Source organism: Sorex fumeus, unplaced genomic scaffold (assembly GCF_029834395.1).
Source record: "Sorex fumeus unplaced genomic scaffold, SorFum_2.1 ptg000093l, whole genome shotgun sequence".
NCBI lineage: Eukaryota > Metazoa > Chordata > Mammalia > Eulipotyphla > Soricidae > Sorex > Sorex fumeus.
In genome coordinates, this window is record NW_026606150.1 from 4,053,130 (window position 1) to 4,069,639 (window position 16,510).

At 61.7% G+C, this 16,510-nt stretch overlaps 1 protein-coding gene across 1 annotated transcript; it reads left to right on the forward strand.

Moving 5' to 3' along the window:
• The first annotated feature begins 9,218 nt into the window (after positions 1–9,218).
• SLC22A12 (solute carrier family 22 member 12) lies at positions 9,219–15,920 on the forward strand. The gene is made up of 10 exons (XM_056131563.1): positions 9,219–9,620; positions 10,041–10,144; positions 10,536–10,690; positions 10,762–10,924; positions 13,637–13,760; positions 13,843–13,958; positions 14,425–14,639; positions 15,117–15,225; positions 15,310–15,507; positions 15,857–15,920. Exons 1-10 carry the CDS (start codon positions 9,219–9,221, stop codon positions 15,918–15,920), a joined length of 1,650 nt encoding a protein of 549 aa, XP_055987538.1.
• Positions 15,921–16,510: the final 590 nt, after the last annotated feature.

A 16,510-nucleotide genomic window follows, 5' to 3' on the forward strand; every position in this document is an offset into this window, starting at 1 on the left:
CACGCCTCCCCCCCCCCCCCACACACACACATATTAACTCCAGTTTAAGACATGGGGACACCAGTGACCTTTCCGGAAAGACAGTGGCGCGCAGTGGCCCGTGGGATGGACCCCAGCCACACCCATAAGTCCAGCTGGTGCCCCCTCCAAAGGCCATCGCTCCTGGCCTCATCTGACCCCCAGTTCCCCTTCTTCTTTGAGTCTTGGGGGTTCCCCGCCGGTCCCTAGTCCTCAGGATCAGATGGTGTCACCTCGTGGTGACGACAATGTGGCTTTGCCAGGACTGCTGGAAGGAATCGGCTTCACGGCCGGGAGCTGTGAGGTCAGAGCGCTCACCACCTGCTTCTTCCCTGGCACAGAGAGGCTGAGCACCACCCCAAGGCCACACAGCGGCCGACAGAGCAAGAAATACCGCCCTGGGCAGCCCCCACGCTCGCGCGCTGGCAGGGGACTCGGGGGTTTGTCCAGGCTGCGGCCAGCACTGGCCACTCTGAACCCGGCTTGCACCTCCCGGCCACAGATGCAGGAAGGAACCCGGGGCTGCAGCCAAGCTCCCCACTGTTTTCCGGCGCAGTGGGAAGGACGGTGCCAAGCTCCGTGCGCTGCTGTTCCCTGCCCTTCCCCCAGCCCGATCCAAAGGCGGCTCAGATCCTCTGAAAAACAGCCTGCAAAGCGCCAAACTGAAGAAGCGTCCTCAGTCTCTCGTCCTCTCACTCGGACGGGGCGCGGCCAAGCCCCACGCACCCCCAGACAGAACTTCTCTGGCAAAGCGGGGCTGAAAGGAAGCCGGGGTCTTTGGAGGTCAGCAGCTGGCCCGGACCCCTGGACAAGGGTGCCCGGAGACCCACCTCCAGGGCAACCGTGCAGGAGGTTGAGGGGTGCAGGGTTTGTACCCTGGTAAACGTGCCAACTGCTCGCTGCCCACGGTGGGCAAGCCCTTGCCCACAGGGGCACAGTTCAGCCTGGTTCTGGCACTTCCTGAACACACCCCTGTTGAATTTTAACATGAAAAATCTCTTTGGCACAGCACGGAGAGCGAGGTCCCTTTGGTGGAGCCAGCCAGACTCACCGGAGCCGCGGGCGCATAAGGGAGGCGGCAGGGCCTGGCGGCCGGGCGCTCCTTGACCTACTTAGAGCGGATCTGCTCACTGGTCCAGAGGGACCAGCCTGGAGGGCTCCCGGGAAGCAGAAAAATGGGGAGAGGCAGGAGGGATAGGACAGTGGGGAGGGTGCTTGCTTTGCACGCAGCCGATCCAGGCTCGAACCCCGGCATCCCATATGGTTCCCTCAAGCACTGCCAGAATTCCTGAGTGCAGAGCCAGGAGTCAGCCCTGAGTATCATTGGACATGCCCCCCCCCAAAAAAAAATTAAAGGAAAGAAATGAAGGAAGGGGGAGAAAGAAAAAGAGAAAGAGAAAAAAATAAAGAAAGAAAAGAAGGAAGAGAAAAGAAAAAGAGAGAAAGAGAGGAAGGAAGGAAGGAAGGAAGGAAGGAAGGAAGGAAGGAGAAGGAAGGAAGGAAGGAAGGAAGGAAGGAAGGAAGGAAGAGGGAAGAGGGGCTGGAGCAATAGCACATCGGGTAGGGCGTTTGCCTTCCACGCAGCTGACCCAGGTTCGATTCCCAGAATCCCATATGATCCCCCGAGCACCGCCAGGAGTGATTCCTGAGTGCATGAGCCAGGAGTAACCCCTGTGCATCACTGGGTGGTGTGACCCAAAAAGAAAAAGAAAGAAAGAAAGAAAGAAAGAAAGAAAGAAAGAAAGAAAGAAAGAAGAAAGAAGAAAGAAAGAAAGAAAGAAAGAAAGAAAGAAAGAAAGGAAGAAGAGAAGAAAAAAAGAGGGACTCTGGGTCAGGGTCCTGGTGTCACGCAGGCCATCAATTAAAGCCAGGCTATTGTCCCCCAGCCCTGGCCACTCACCCGAGAGGAAGTCACCCCACTTTTTTGGGCAGATGTTGGGGTCATGCAGGTGACCGCCTTCAGCTCCCGGAGCCCACGGCCTGAGTCCCAAGGGAGGTGCAGTGGGGACTCGGGGAGGAGCCAGGCAGATTCTGGGGTGAGCCGTAGAGTCCAGGGTGGGGGTCTGCAGGGTGGGGGTCCTCTGTAAGTTCACAGGGGTGGGGGGGAGGCGGACCCTTTGATGAGTCGTGTTCGGCCATGCGGCCACACCTAGCAGTGGCCTCCCCGGGGCCAGAAAACATAGAGGATGTGTCCCTGAGCTGGGGGGACACGGGTGTGGGGGGGGGCTGGATGCAGGCAGGGTGCCAGCACTCTTTGACGCTCTGTGGTTTCCAGGAATTTGCTCATTTGGTTTTTGTTCTTGGGCCACACCCAGTGGTGCTCAGGGCTTGCTCCTGCCTCTGTACTCAGGGCTCACTCCTGTAGGGAACCATGTGGAGTGTCAGGGACTAGAGCCAGGCCAGCTTCTGGTACATGGCAAGTGCCCCCCGCCACACACTGTATCTTGCAGAGAACCTGCTTGGCGGCCCGTAGGACTGCAGCCAAGCCCAGCAACGGAGCGTGAACTGGCGCTGAGCAGGCCTGGGGGGGGCCCTGATCTTGGGCCTTGGTTCCCTGCTCAGCCTCAGTTTTGCAGAAAGATGCATGAGAATGGCCCGTCCAGCTGGGAGAGTGGTGGGAAGCGTCAGGCGTGTTAATAGAGGAAGAGAATCTTGGATACACCCAACGTGACAGTGACTGTGGGTACCACCATCACCTCCACCATCACTATAGCCAGCGTCAATCACCTCCACTGTCACCTCCACTGTCACCTCCACTGTCACCTCCACCATCACCTCCACCATCAACCTCCACTATCACCTCCACCATCACCTCCACTGTCACCTCCAGCACCATAATTATCAGTGCAGTCATCACCACCGTCGCTGACGGTACATCACCGTCACCATCACCTCCACCATCATCACTGAGAACTGTGGCATCTCCCAGCTCACCAGTGTGGACCGTTGCACTGAGCTTGAGTCAGTGCCGGCATCACTTCTGGCAGTGTCGAGGGGCCAGCCACTGTGGATTGCGAGGTGTTGGGGGGGGACCCAGACTTCCAGCAGGAGCAGCATTGGGGAACAGGAGAAACGTGGGCGTTGCAGAGTTGGGGCCTCCAACGAGCCAGGCTGGGACATTGGCAGCCTGAGTTGCTGGAGTCTCTCGAGAACTCCAACCTCCTCTGAGAATGAAGTTGTAAAGGGGAGGAGGGCGACAGTGTCCAACGCAGGGGACAGGGGCCCTGTGCGGCCGCTCTAGACTCAAGTCCGCAAGCTGGATCCAGCCGGATTTACCTGTACCTGGTAACTCGTGGCCTGCCCTGAGCAGCAGCGACTCAGACCAGGAAACAGTACCCTGAGAAAAGGGGTGCGGGGTCAGTCTGGGGAGCAGTGCCTCTCCGGGCTCGCTCAGGCCAAGCAAAGGAGGTGGCAGAGCAAGACTGTTGACAGCCGGGGACACGGGTTGAGGGCGTGAGGAGGCTGCGCTGACATGCAGAGACCAGCTCGGTCTCAGAACGCCGCCACCAGCTGGCCTCGGAGACGGACCCCCCAAGAGAGGGGCAGACTGAGCACCCCTGGCCCCACCGGAGATGCAGGAGGTGGAGCAAACACCCACCCCTCCCACTGCCCGCCTGGACTCAGCCAGCCCGGCTGCCCCTGGCCCAGCCCCGTGGGGACTTTGCTGACTCACCGCCGGTCAGCACTCTGCTCCCGCTGGCCCCGACCCAGCGGCAGCTGCCCGCGCCACAGGGCACCGGGGGGCTGAGCAGTGGCCCGAGGTCCGCAGCACGATTCAGCGGGAGAGGTGACACTGTGCGTGCCGCGCGCCGGGGACATCTGGCCTGCACTGGGCCTCCGGGGGCCGCCCTCCCACCAGCCGTCCACCTGGTATTCACCAGCCCCCCCACCCCTGCCCTTCCCCTCGGCTCCTGCCCTGAGGCCTCTCCCCGGCCCCTCCACCCGCCACTGTCACCAAGACCAGGATGCCTGCCCGCCTGGCCCGCAGCCTTCCTCCCCGAAAATGACAGTTGGTGACAGTCCCAGAACACAACCCCTCTCTGCCATTCCAGCCTCACCCCTACATCTGTGCGATTCTCCAGGGTCCCGTCTCCCCGCCCTGTCACCTAGCCAAGGTCCCTTTGCCCATCTGAGTCGCAGCCTCCACTCTGCAGTGCAGTTCCGTGCCCTTCCCGGATTCCTTGTGGGCCCTGCCCTGCCGCCTCTCCGCGGTACATCCTTCCCCTCGGCTTGCTCCCCGAACCCCGTCCTTCCACTCCAGGCCTCGTCCTGCCCAGGCGCTGGGTACAAAGGGCTCAGCCTCTGCCTCAGGCTGCCCCGGCCTGAACCCCAAATGCCCTGGACCCCAGATTCCAAGTCTGTCCCACGGTGGGTCTTAAGTCTGCATTCTCGGGGCCCGAGAGTGGTGCAGGGGTGAAGGCACCAACTTTGCATGTGGCTGATCTCGGCTCGATCCCCAGCACTGCATATGATCCCCCAAGCACCGTCAGGACTGAGCCCCAAGCACGGAGCCAGGAGTAAGCCCTGAGCATCACTGGGTGTGGCCTAAAACCCAAGACCCAAATCAATCCCCGTTCCAGCTTGCTCCTGAGGGGCCCGTGAACCAGTCAGGTTACCCCCTCCAACGCTGGCCACTGTCCTTCCTCACGCTGGCTTCCGGTCCCCTCCTCAGCCTCCAGCCAGCCACAGCCACAGCTGTGCGCGAAGCTGAGCTAGTCCTCATGTTCTAGAAGCTTCCCCCAGGAAGGAAGCACAGGGGATTCCTGAGGCAAAGACGAAAGAGGCCACTGGGTCCCTGGACCGAGAGGTGGACGGATCGTACTGGGGCACTGGGCAGAGAGGGCCTGGGGGAGCCACAAGAGCAGCTGAAGCTTCAGGGTTACATAACATGTCAGGAGACCCGGGTTCCGTCCCCAGCATCCCAGGGTGCCCTGAGCACTGAGCTGTGAGTAGCCCCTGAGCACCACGAGGTGTGGCTCCCATACAAAAACAGTTACAAGGGTGTCGGGGGGGTCCCCCTAGGAACAAGGCTCCCTGTGGAGGCATGAAGGGAGGGGGACACCGCAGGGGAGGGCCAGGGGTCTTCTCCCTGGAGGTGAGCCGGAAACTCCCTGCCGGTGGCTCCTGGGGGATGGAAGGAAGAGAGGGTGGGAAGGGGGAGCAGGAATGCAGGAGGGGGCCCAGGGGCTCCTGCATCCTGCCAGAGGGTGCCTCGTTTCCAGCCTCCTGCCTGAGCCCGAGCGGGAAGAGTGCTCCACTGTCCAGCCTGAGGACCCCGTTTCCCTAGTGAAAGCCTGGGAACCCCTCGGGGGATGGTGTTGAGCCTGGCTGCCTTCTTCGACACGGAGCTCAGGGTGGGGGGCTCAGAATGTCCCCCAAGGTGTTTCCTGAGACCCCAGAGCAGGTCCCCGTGGGCCCAGGACTGCAGCTCAGCCCTGGCCTGCATGCGTGTTCCCAAGGCCCTGGTGTCTGTGCAAGGCGGCGAGTCTCCTCAGGGCCCCCAGAGACCACCAGAGCTTTGGGAGAACAACACAGACAGGAAGACAGACACAGGCAGATAACATGTTTTTGTAGCAGGGCCCACAACCGGCGATGCTCCAGGGTCACTCCTGGCTCTGCACTCAGGAATTACTCCTGGCGGTGCTCGGGGGACCATCAGGGATGCCGGGGATCGAACCAGGGTCGGCTGTATGCAAGGGAAGCGCCCTGCCTGCTGTATATCGCTCTGTCCCCAGACTGATGGCAGATTTAGGGGGATTAGGCCACATTCAGAGGTGCCTGGGCGCTGCTCCTTGCTCTCTGCTCAGGCGTCACTCCTAGCAGTGCTCAGTGAACTGTGCGTGGTGGCAGGAACCCGGGCCCCCCTGTGTGCAACACGAGTGCCTTCTCCGTACGAACTCCCCAGCCCTGACACATAGGTTTTTTTTTTTTTTTAAAGAAAAGTTTAGAGTCCGGAAGGAAAAACACATACCAGATGGTTCTCTCCTATGTGGAATATAAATAACTAAAGCAGCGAACTCACAAATCACAATAAGTCATTGAGGCTCTGAGGAAAATAGCTCCTGAGGAGGGGGGAGGGAGGAAGGTGGGGTCCCCCCTTGGCGGGGCCACTGCACTCTCAGGCAGGTGCAGGCGGCTTCTCTGCAGACCCACCGGGAATCTATCCCTGAAGTCAGTATAGGTGCTGCGGGCTCAGCCGTGCCTCACCTCAAGCCCCCTGGCCAAAGGCAATTAAAGTTTCAGGAGGTGGGGCAGGAGCCTCTGTGGAGACGGGAGATGCTGGGAGGGAGGGAGCACCGTAGGGAGGATGGAGAGGAGAGCACCTGTTTGCACAAAAGTGGAAATTGTCTGCCAGGGAGTCTGCAGGGAGCAGGGGTGCGCGTGGTGTGGGCTGGGGGGGTGCAGAGGGAGAGACCCCCTCCCCGGCCTCCTCGTGGATGCACCGGCTCCAGTGGGCCGGAAGAGGCTGCTGGGGTTCTGCTGGCTTCTGTGTTGCCGGGAAGTGGGTGAGAGGAGGGGGCAGCCTCCCGGAGGAGCCGGGCTAAAATAGCTCCTCGGCTGTGGGCTCAGGCCTGAGGCAAGTGGAAAGCAAGTGAGACAGCAGAGAAAGAGCAAGGACGGGCCTGGAGAGCTACGAGAGCGGGGCGGGCACTCACTTCACACAAGGGCTGGCCCGGGTTCGATCCCCAGCGCCCCAAAGGGACTGGGGGGATCCCTGAGCGCAGAGCCAGGAGTCCTAAGTACCACTGGGTGTGTCCCCCCGCAAAAAAGGAAAAAGAAAGGAAAAAAGAGTAGAGGAGTGTCTGGCTGGGTGGAAGGAAGGCGGGAGCAACGGATTAAGGGAAAGAGGGTAAAGAAACCAGTGGCAACACCAGCTCTTTGCTGGAGGCCCATCAGCGACCTCTGAGCTAAAGACAGAGGCCTGGGTTTTTTTTTTCTTTCTTTTTTTTTTTTTTTGCTTTTTGGGTCACACCCGGCGATGCACAGGGGTTATTCCTGGCTCTGCACTCAGGAGTTACTCCTGGCGGTGCTCAGGGGACCATATGGGATGCTGGGAATCGAACCCGGGTTGGCCGCGCCCGCTGTGTTTGCAAGGCAAACGCCTTCCCCGCTGTGCTATCTTTCCAGCCCCCAGAGGCCTGGGTTTGATATGAGGGACTGGAGCAGGGTCACAGGCCAGGCTGATAAGCCACCCAGATCGCCCCCAGTCCAGGGGAATGGCCCAGAGGCCAGGGCTACTGAATTTCAGAACAATTGTTCCGTTTTCTGAATTTGGAGCAAAGGTTTGTGAGTTTATTCTAGAATCAAAAACCCCCAATAGTAACTGGTTTGCATTTGTTGTTGGGGGGGGGGTTCTGCCAGCTGTGCCCAGGGGCTCCCCCTGGCTCTGTGCTTGGGTTGCTCTTAGAGCATGCACTCCAGCCCTGTGAGCTGACGCGAGCCTGACCCAGCTGAAGCAAGTCTTCATGGAACTTTTGTCTGCCCTCCAGGAACCGGCGGGATGGAGACTCCCAGATCAATGTGTCAGGGGTGAAGAGGGGGCTCAGGTGAGCCAGAAGGAGGCCAGGGCAAGACAGGAGAGCCTCCTGGGGGAGGAGGCTCAGCGCACTTGCAGGTCAGTGCAGGGACAGCATCAGGCTCAGGGCGTTGAGGGAGAAAGTGCACAGGACGCAGACTGGAGACAGCAGCCGGAGAGGAGATGCTGTTTCTGATGAACTGCATTGACAGAAGAATCTGAGCAAGACAGAGACAGGTGGGCTTGGTAGGTTCAGACTTGCACCCCAAAGAACATGGGAGAAGACAGGTCAGCATTGCTTCACAGAAACATGGACACACGTGCGTCTACTCCTGACACACATATCAGACAATCCTGGGCACACAATCGTACACACCCATGAGCACACATTAATAACCTCATGTACACCCTGAGAACACAGCCATGTATTCATGCACACGTTCATGCACTTGTCTTTTATTTGGGGTAGGGTCACACGGGACAATGCTCAGGGGTTAATCCTGACTCTGCACTCAGAAATTACTCCTGAAATTACTCCTGGCAGTACTCCGGGGGCCATATGGGGTGCTGGGGATTGAACCCAGGTCAGCCGCGTGCAAGAAAAACACCCTCCCCACTGTCCTGTTGCTCCGGCCCCTTGCATCCACCCACTGATGAGCACTTCATGGCTGCCCTGGGTGGGTTTTCATCCCAGAGCTGCCCGTGCCAACCCCACTGGGCTCTCCACACTGTTCCACCTTTCCTGAACCCCCTTCCCCTGTCCCCAGCACACACGACTCCCCGTTCCCGCCCCAGTGTTAGGCGTTGGCCAGCTGGTGCCGAGGAAGGAGAATCCTCTAACTTTCATGCAGAGGTCTGTTGATTTTGTTTTGTTTTTTTGCAAGAGGGGGTTTGCAGTGTGGGGTGGTGAGAGCAGGGCTTGGCCTCCACGGGGAGGGGAGGGCCTGGAGGTGTGAACCCCAGAGTTGGGCTGAGCAAGTCTCTGAGAGGTGCTTTGGGTGGGGGGCAGATCTCGGGGTGGGAACTTTGGACACCTGGAGGGGCTGATGTAGGACCCTCACCCCATGAAGGCTCGGAGAGAGGGAGGGTGAAGGCAGAGGGAGCAGGAGCAAAGCGGGGGACCACGGGTGGGGGCTGGGCACACAGGTTGGGCTTGTGGGGTGTCGGGAGACTCAGCCCCACACGGAGATCGTCACCCCTCTTAGGCGTCCCTTCGGCTCCCCAGGCCACCATGGAAGGGCCCCAACCAGTGCTCCCGCTGGTGAGGTGACCCAAAGAGGCATGAGGAGTGCTGAGAGATGGGCGGCCCCCAGGGACCCGGGGACCGTGGGCGGGTTCTCCAGTGGTTAGGGGGGCTCAAGTGTGGCATTGATGCCCCCCCCACCCCGGCTGGTTAGACTTTGGCCGCTCTGACTGGGGAATGATTATTGAGGCCAGCGAGCCGGGTCACACTTTAACTCTACCCCCTCTCCTGCCCCTTTACCCACTTCCCAGCTCCAGCCACTCTGGGGCTGGGGGTGCCGGAGGCCAGGGGCACAGGGCCCTGAGGCCCGCCGGGCAAGCACCCAGAGCAGAGCAGAGGCGCTGCCATGCTCCAGGCTGCCCGGCTGGCGAGGCAGCAGCGAGCCCCGGGGTGGCCTCTGTAGGGGACCCCCCCCCCCCGCCACGGGCCCCGGCAGGCACCATGGCCTTCACAGAGCTGCTGGAGCAGGTGGGCGGCCTAGGCAGGTTCCAGGTGCTGCAGATGGTGGCCCTGGTGGTACCCATCATGTGGCTCACCGTGCATAACATGATCGAGAACTTCTCGGGCGCCGTGCCCGCCCACCGCTGCTGGGTGCCGCTGCTGGACAACAACTCAGCTCAGCCGGCCATTTCCAGTGCCTGGGACCGCGAGGCCCTCCTGGCCGTCTCCATCCCCCCGGGTCCTGCTCAGGGGCCCCATCCGTGCCGCCGCTTCCGCCAACCCCAGTGGCAGCTCTTGGGCGCTAATGCCACGGCCACCAACTGGAGCGAGGCGGCCACGGAGCCATGCGTGGACGGCTGGGTATATGACCGCAGCATCTTCACATCCACCATCGTGGCACAGGTGAGGACACCCCTGGGGGTGGCACACACAGGCCTGACTCTGGGGTCATCCAGCCTGAGCTCAGGGTCCAAGAGGCCGTGCATAGAGGGGCTCCCCAACACCCGGCTGCTCCCACTTACCTGTGATTCAGGCAGTACCCCGAGATGAGAGTCCAGGGGCCCCAGGGAAAGGTCACTGGATTCCCAAGGAGGTTTGCAGCAAACTGGGGACGGGGGGATGGGGAATAGGAGAGTCTCTGGAGAATTGGAGGGAAGTAGCCTGAGATGAGTGGGGGGGTTGGGCGGCCATTGGCAGAGGGAGGCACACAGGGAGGGTAGGCTCCGAGGGGCAGCGGCCCTCCTAGTCGCTGTCAAGATACACGACGGGCCCTCATCAGCTCTCTGCCCCTGCCAGCCCCTTGACCTTGGTGTCTCCCCACAGTGGGACCTGGTGTGTGACTCTCAGGCCCTACGGCCCATGTCCCAGTCCATCTACCTGTCAGGGATCCTGGTAGGGGCCGCCGTGTGTGGTCAGTCCGCCGACAGGTGAGTGCCCAAGCGGTGTGGTCAGACCCCCACTTCCCCACTGACCCTGCCCGCTGCCCTCCTGTGGCCACTCCCACCTGTCTGAGGGAAACCCTGCAGCTGGAGGCTGTGGGCCCTGGAGCCTGGGCTTCACTGACTTCTGGGGCTGAGGGGAGGGGTCCCGGGTCTTGTGAAAAGTCCTTGCTAAAACGGTCCGCGTCTGGGCTGTGGGCTGCTGCTTGGTGGCGCCTGTTGGTGGGTGGAGCCTCAGATCTGGCGTTCCTGGCGTGCAGGAACGGCATGCGGGGCTGACCCAGGGTCCACCCAGCCTCCACCCCAGCTCAGGGTGGGCTCCCATGGGCCCGCGCGGCCCCGCCACCCTCTGCGTGTTGTGTGTGTGTCTGTGTTGCAGGTTTGGACGCAGACTGATGCTGACCTGGAACTACCTGCAGGTGGCCGTCGCGGGCACGGTGGCCTCCTTCGCCCCCACCTTCCCCGTGTACTGCCTCTTCCGCTTCTTGGTGGCCTTCGCCGTGGCGGGCATCATGATGAACACGTGCACGCTGCGTACGTCCCGTCGGGAGCAGCGCGGGCGGGGCCGGGCCGCGTGCTGGTCTGACCCTCCGCTCTCCCTGCAGTGATGGAGTGGACCTCGGCCCGCGTCTTGGCCATGACACTGAACGCCCTGGGGTTCAGCTTCGGCCAGGTCCTCACTGGCGTTCTGGCCTACGGGTTGCGTGACTGGGCGCGGCTGCAGTTGGTGGTCTCCATCCCCTTCTTCCTCTGCTTCCTGTACTCGTGGTGGGTGCTCCAGGCCCTTGACAGCATCAATAATCTATGCAGAGTGGGGGTGGTGGTGGCGGGAGAAGCCCCTCCGCTGGGTCAGAGCCTCGGATGAGACCAAGCAGGCGGGGGGCGTGGCGGGGAGAAGCCCCTCCTCTGGGGTGGAGCCTCAGACAGGACCAATCATCTGTGTGGGGCGTGGTGGGGAGGAGCTCCTCCCCTGGGGGGGCAGAGCCTCAGGACCAATCACTCTGCAGGGGCGTGGTGGGAGAAGTCCCTCTCCTGGGGCGAAGCCTGTGCACGTGGTCAGGCGATGGGGCCAGTAGCCAGCCCAGCTTTAATGCTCGCCCATTTCCACCAGGGGAGCTCCAGGCACCTTCGTCCTCGGCCCAACCCATGTCCTGCCTCTTTCCTCCACCCCTCCCTCCCTTGGTCCTCCTTCCTTCCCCTCACCAGTCCTGGGCTGACTCTGCTAGGAGGTGGCCCTAGGCCAGAGTAGGGGTGGCATATATGTGGGCACACAGCACAGCCTTAGCGGCCTTACTATGGGCGTTATTGAAGTACAGGGGCATGACCTGGGAGTCAGGAGACACTGAGTCCCCCACCTCTGCCCCACAAAGTAGATGCATCAGGGAATGTCTGCACTGCCCTGAAAGAAATGATCAAAAACCCATATCAAGGGCCTGGCATGGTGCTTGTAGTGGTGCCAAATGGATGGAGAGAGGCAGATTGATAAAGGTGAGGAGAGCCTGGAGAGACAGCGCATGTGTGAGTGGATGAGTGCAAGGGGATGGATAAATAAGCGGACGGTGCATGAATAGGCCGGCAGATAAAAGGACAGGCAGGGACCGGAGCAATAGTATAGTGAGTAGGGCGTTTGCCTACCCGGGTTCAATCCCCGGCATCCCATATGGTCCCCAAGCACTGCTAGGAGTAATTCCTGAGTGCAGAGCCGGGAGTAACCCCTGAACATTGCTGGGTGTGCCCCCCCCCCCAATAAAAAGGATAGGTAGATGAGAGCAGATTGGTTAATAGGTATGTAGATGAATGGATGGGCTGACTGGTGGATGGGTGACAGGTGGGCAGGAGGATGGATAGGTGGATGCATGAATAACTGGATGGTGCATGGATGGATAGACAGATAGATGGATAAGTAGGTAAATAAGTGAGAAGATAGATGGGAGAGTAGACTGATGGCAGATGGGAAGTATATAGGTGGGTGGGTGAATTGGATGGATGGACAGGTAGCTGGATGGATGACTGGGAGGAATATAGGAGGAGGCAGTCCTGCCCAACAGGTGTGCTAAAGGTATGTAGTTGGTGGATACATGGATGGCTGGGAATATGCATGGGTGGCTCTGTGTGTTGGGGGGGGGTAGATGGATGGCTGGGAGTATGCATGAATGGATGAGTGGGTGGGAAGCATGGGCAGGGCAGAGCTGGGCCAGCTCACTTACATAAAGGCTGAGCAACTGGGAGTAATTTGGCTGCTGTAGCCACTGTAGAAAGGCAGGCAGGGACCCATGGAGGTTGGGCACCTGTGCCCACACTAGGCAGCTGAGTAATTCCCCAGATTTCTCCTGGCACAATCGCTAGAGCAGAAAAACTCTCACAACGGCACATTCAGCCACTGCCGAGCAGGAGACAAGAGGCTGTCACATCATGCCAGGGCCCTAGGAGGAAAAGCAGCCCTGCCCAACAGGCGTGCCAGAGGGCAGCGTCCAGGTTTGGGGTGCAGATTCCAGGACACACCCCTCCGGCTCTCTGATGAAGCCCACTTTCTGGGAGGCCTGGCCCAGCGCTGTGTGCGTGCTACATTCATTCACGACTTCACTACTTCATTCCACAGATGACTGTGGTGTGCCCAACTCGTGCAGGCCGCTGGTTGAGGGTGTCAGGGTCCCTGCGTGTACCCTATACGGTAAACCCCAACCATCAGGGCATCATAAGCATGGAGTCAGTGGGGGAGGGGGCACCTATGCGTGGAACCCCAACCCCCCAGGCCTCCCCTGTAGCATGCGACAGCACCCTTCCCCCAGGCGACCTCACTTGCACCCTGTCTCCCCTCTAGGGAGTCCAAGCCGTGCTCCCTCGACCCCAGTCTCAGTTTCCCTGCGTCCCTGCAGCAACTCCAAGGTCGGTCACAGATGGGCTATATCCTTACACCTGCAACCCCCCAGGCTCCCAGTGGGCAGGAACCCCCACACGCACTGGCACTGTGACCCCTCACTCACCCCACTGTGCCTGAAGTCCAGCAGGGCACAAGCTTTAATAGGCACCTGGAGTCCCCGCCTCTTCCCTGTTCTGAAATCCTGGAGGCCTTGGGGAAGGGGTGTGATGAGACCCACGTGAGCCAAGGCAGGAGTCAGAAGTGTCTGGGCCCTGGGCATGATGCCTGGCCAGGGGTCTGGTGAATACCAGGGGCTGACTCTGGGGTGGTGGGGGGCAGGCCGCTGGCAATCACGAAGTGCTAGTTGCTGACCGGTCAGGAGCCAGGGGGCGAGAAGAGAGGCCGAGTCTGTGGGGTGCGTCAGAGATTGAGGTAGAGGGGACAGTGGCAGGACTCAGCAGGCCTCCCTGCAGGGACGAGGTATTGGGGGAGGGGTCAGCTCAACAGGAAGGAGCAGGCTTGGGGCTGACCTGGGAGAGGCCGACATCGTGAGGGTGCTGGGCACTAGGGCACGGGCGGGGGGTGTCGTGAGGCTGCTACATGCCCCGTCCCCTGCACAGGTGGCTGGCAGAGTCGGCGCGGTGGCTGCTTATCACGGGCAAACTGGAGCGCGGCCTGCGGGAGCTGCGCCGAGTGGCGGCTTTCAACAAGAAGGGGGGCATGGGGAGCGTGCTAACCATCGAGGTGAGGCCGGGACGTCCCACAGAGCCCCATGGACAGGAGGTAGCTCCCCCCAACCCTTTGTGCTGACCGCGTCCCCCTGCAGGTCCTGCTCACGGCCATGCGGGAGGAGCTGAGCGCGGTCCGGGAACCCGCCAGCCTGGGCACGCTGCTTCGCACGCCGGGACTACGCCTGCACGCCTGCATCTCCGCACTGTGCTGGTAGGTCCCGGGGACGCCACACCCCGCACCCCAGCTCTGCCCCAGGTGCCTCCCTTTCAGCGCGGCGGGTGGGCGAGTTTCTCAGGGATGTGGCCTGCAGCCCCGCCCCCCCCCCCAAATGAGGAGGGGACCCCAGAACAGGCTCTGGAAGGGCCAGAGGCCTGGAAACGCTGGGCCAAGAGGCACCCACCCAAGTTGGGGGCAGACACCCCCTCTTCCCCAACCCCAGCAAAGACTGGGGCCTCACAAGCCAAGAGGAGGGCCAGCCCAGGGGTCACCAACACTGCGAGAGGGCGGAGACCTGCGTTTCCCCCTGGTCCCGCCTCCTGCCTCTCACCTGGGCCTCCCATTGGTCAGACTTGACCTGGCACGGGAAACTGGGAAATGTAGTCCACACACGCAGGCGCACCCGTCAGCACCCACTGGCCATCCGGCCACCCCAGCCTAAACCGCTGCTCTTCCCCAGGTTCGCCTTCGGCTTCTCCTTCTACGGGCTGGCCCTGGACCTGCAGGCGCTGGGCAGCAACCTCTTCCTGCTCCAGGGCCTGCTCGGGGTGGCCGACGTCCCCGGCAAGATGCTCACTTTACTGCTGCTGGCCAAGGTTGGCCGCAGGCCCACGCAGGCCGCCGCGCTGGTGCTGGCCGGGCTGTGCATCCTGGCCAACATGCTGGTGCCCTTGGGTGAGCGACAGCCCGGGCAGGGACAACAATCCAGGCCCTTGGAGGGCACGTGGGTGCAGTGACGAGGAGGTGGGGTGGGGGTATCGGGAGAGATGGGGGGGGGGGCGACAGCATGGCAACAAACGAGATAAAGAACTCAGAGCTCAGTGGTAGCACACCTGCCCTGAAGTGAGGCCCTGGGTCTCCCAACAGAGGTGGGGCGCTGGGGAGACAGCCCATGTGGCAGATCATACAGCGAGCAATCCTAGACACCACCGTCCCCCCAGCAGGTGTGGCCCCTAGATAAAACCAAATCAAGACCTCAGTGATGGGGGCAGGAAGTGGAGGGGACCGGGAGGGGACACCATGAAGACACCAGAGGTCCACTGAGTTGTGAGGTGCCGGGGGTTGGGGATACCCTGGGGCACAGGGAGCTCAGACTGGGGCTGGACTAGAGAGCGCCCCCAGCAGCCCGGCTCACCGCACCCCCGTCCACAGAGCTGGGGGTCCTGCGCTCAGCCCTGGCCCTGCTGGGGCTGGTCAGCCTGGGGTCCACGTACACCAGTGTCACCATCTACAGCGGGGAGCTTTTTCCCACCGTGCTCAGGTGAGGCTGGGGGCACCCCTGACCCGCGTCTCGTCCAGGCCACCGTCCAGGCCACAGGTGGCCCTCACAGAGCCTTTCCTGCAGGATGACCGCCGTGGGCCTGGGGCAGATGGCTGCCCGCGCCGGTGCCATCCTCGGGCCCTTGGTCCGGCTGCTGGGCGTCTTCGGCTCATGGTTGCCACTGCTGGCCTATGGGGCTGTGCCCCTGCTGAGTGGCCTGGCCGCGTTGCTGCTGCCTGAGACTCGGGGCCTGCCTCTGCCCGACACTCTCCAGGACATCCAGTGAGTGAGCCCGGGCAGGAACCCCGCAAGGGAGAAGCGGAGGTTCAGAGGGGGACCGGGTTGACCCAGGTCACAGAGCACTCCTAGGGGCGAGGGGAGACTCAGGGCGCAGGACCCACGGCTCCATGTGCTCTTCATCCCCCCTGGGGTCTGAGTGCCCCGCCCCCACATGCCTCTGTAGGGAACTCAGTGGCCCCCACTCTCCCACTGGACCCCTGAGATGGGTGGGGGTCCAGGCTGGTACCAGCACAGGCTCGGGGAGCCCTGAGAGCGGGCGGCCAGCCTTGGGAAGGTGCCCCTGGGGTCCCTCCTCACCCCGAGAACCGCCCTCCATGTCTTTCCTGAGCAGGATGGTGAAGAAGGCAGCGAAGGGCACCCAGGAGCCGCAGGTCCTGAAGTCCACGCACTTCTAGCCTCCAGGACGGACAGACAGGAACCTGGGAAACAGGCCCCAGGCGAAGGGCAGCACCCCAGGCCCTGTCCCCGCCCTGCCCCTCGCTGCGGCCACTGGAGTGCAAAGGGCACCGATGCTTGGGCAGCAGCTGCAGAGGGAAGCAGGGACCGGGCATGAGAGGGCCCCCCCACAGCAACCCCAGCCCCGGGGCCCACCCCCTCACCGGGGGAATTGCCTGCGGCCACCACAGCCCCCACACCCCCACTCCACAGGGGCTGGAGACAGCAAGAGGAGAGCGAATGAAAGAACAATGGAGAGTGGACGACAGCTGTGGGCCCTCCCCACCCCTTCCTGCCCGAGCCTGGGCAGTGTGCAATGCCTCCACCATCTGCCTTCCTCTCCTCCCAACCTCCTCTAAGTAAACATTGCCCCCTTGTAGATGGGTAAACTAAGGCTGGGAGCCCCGGCCTGGGGTCCGCTGCGGACCCCCACACCACATGGCTCTGTCAGGGGTCCCCTCCTCAGACAAACCAGAATCCTGTACGGCCACTCTGCATCACACCAGTGAGCAGACACTGTGCAGAGTCAGCTGGACAGAGGGGGACCCCA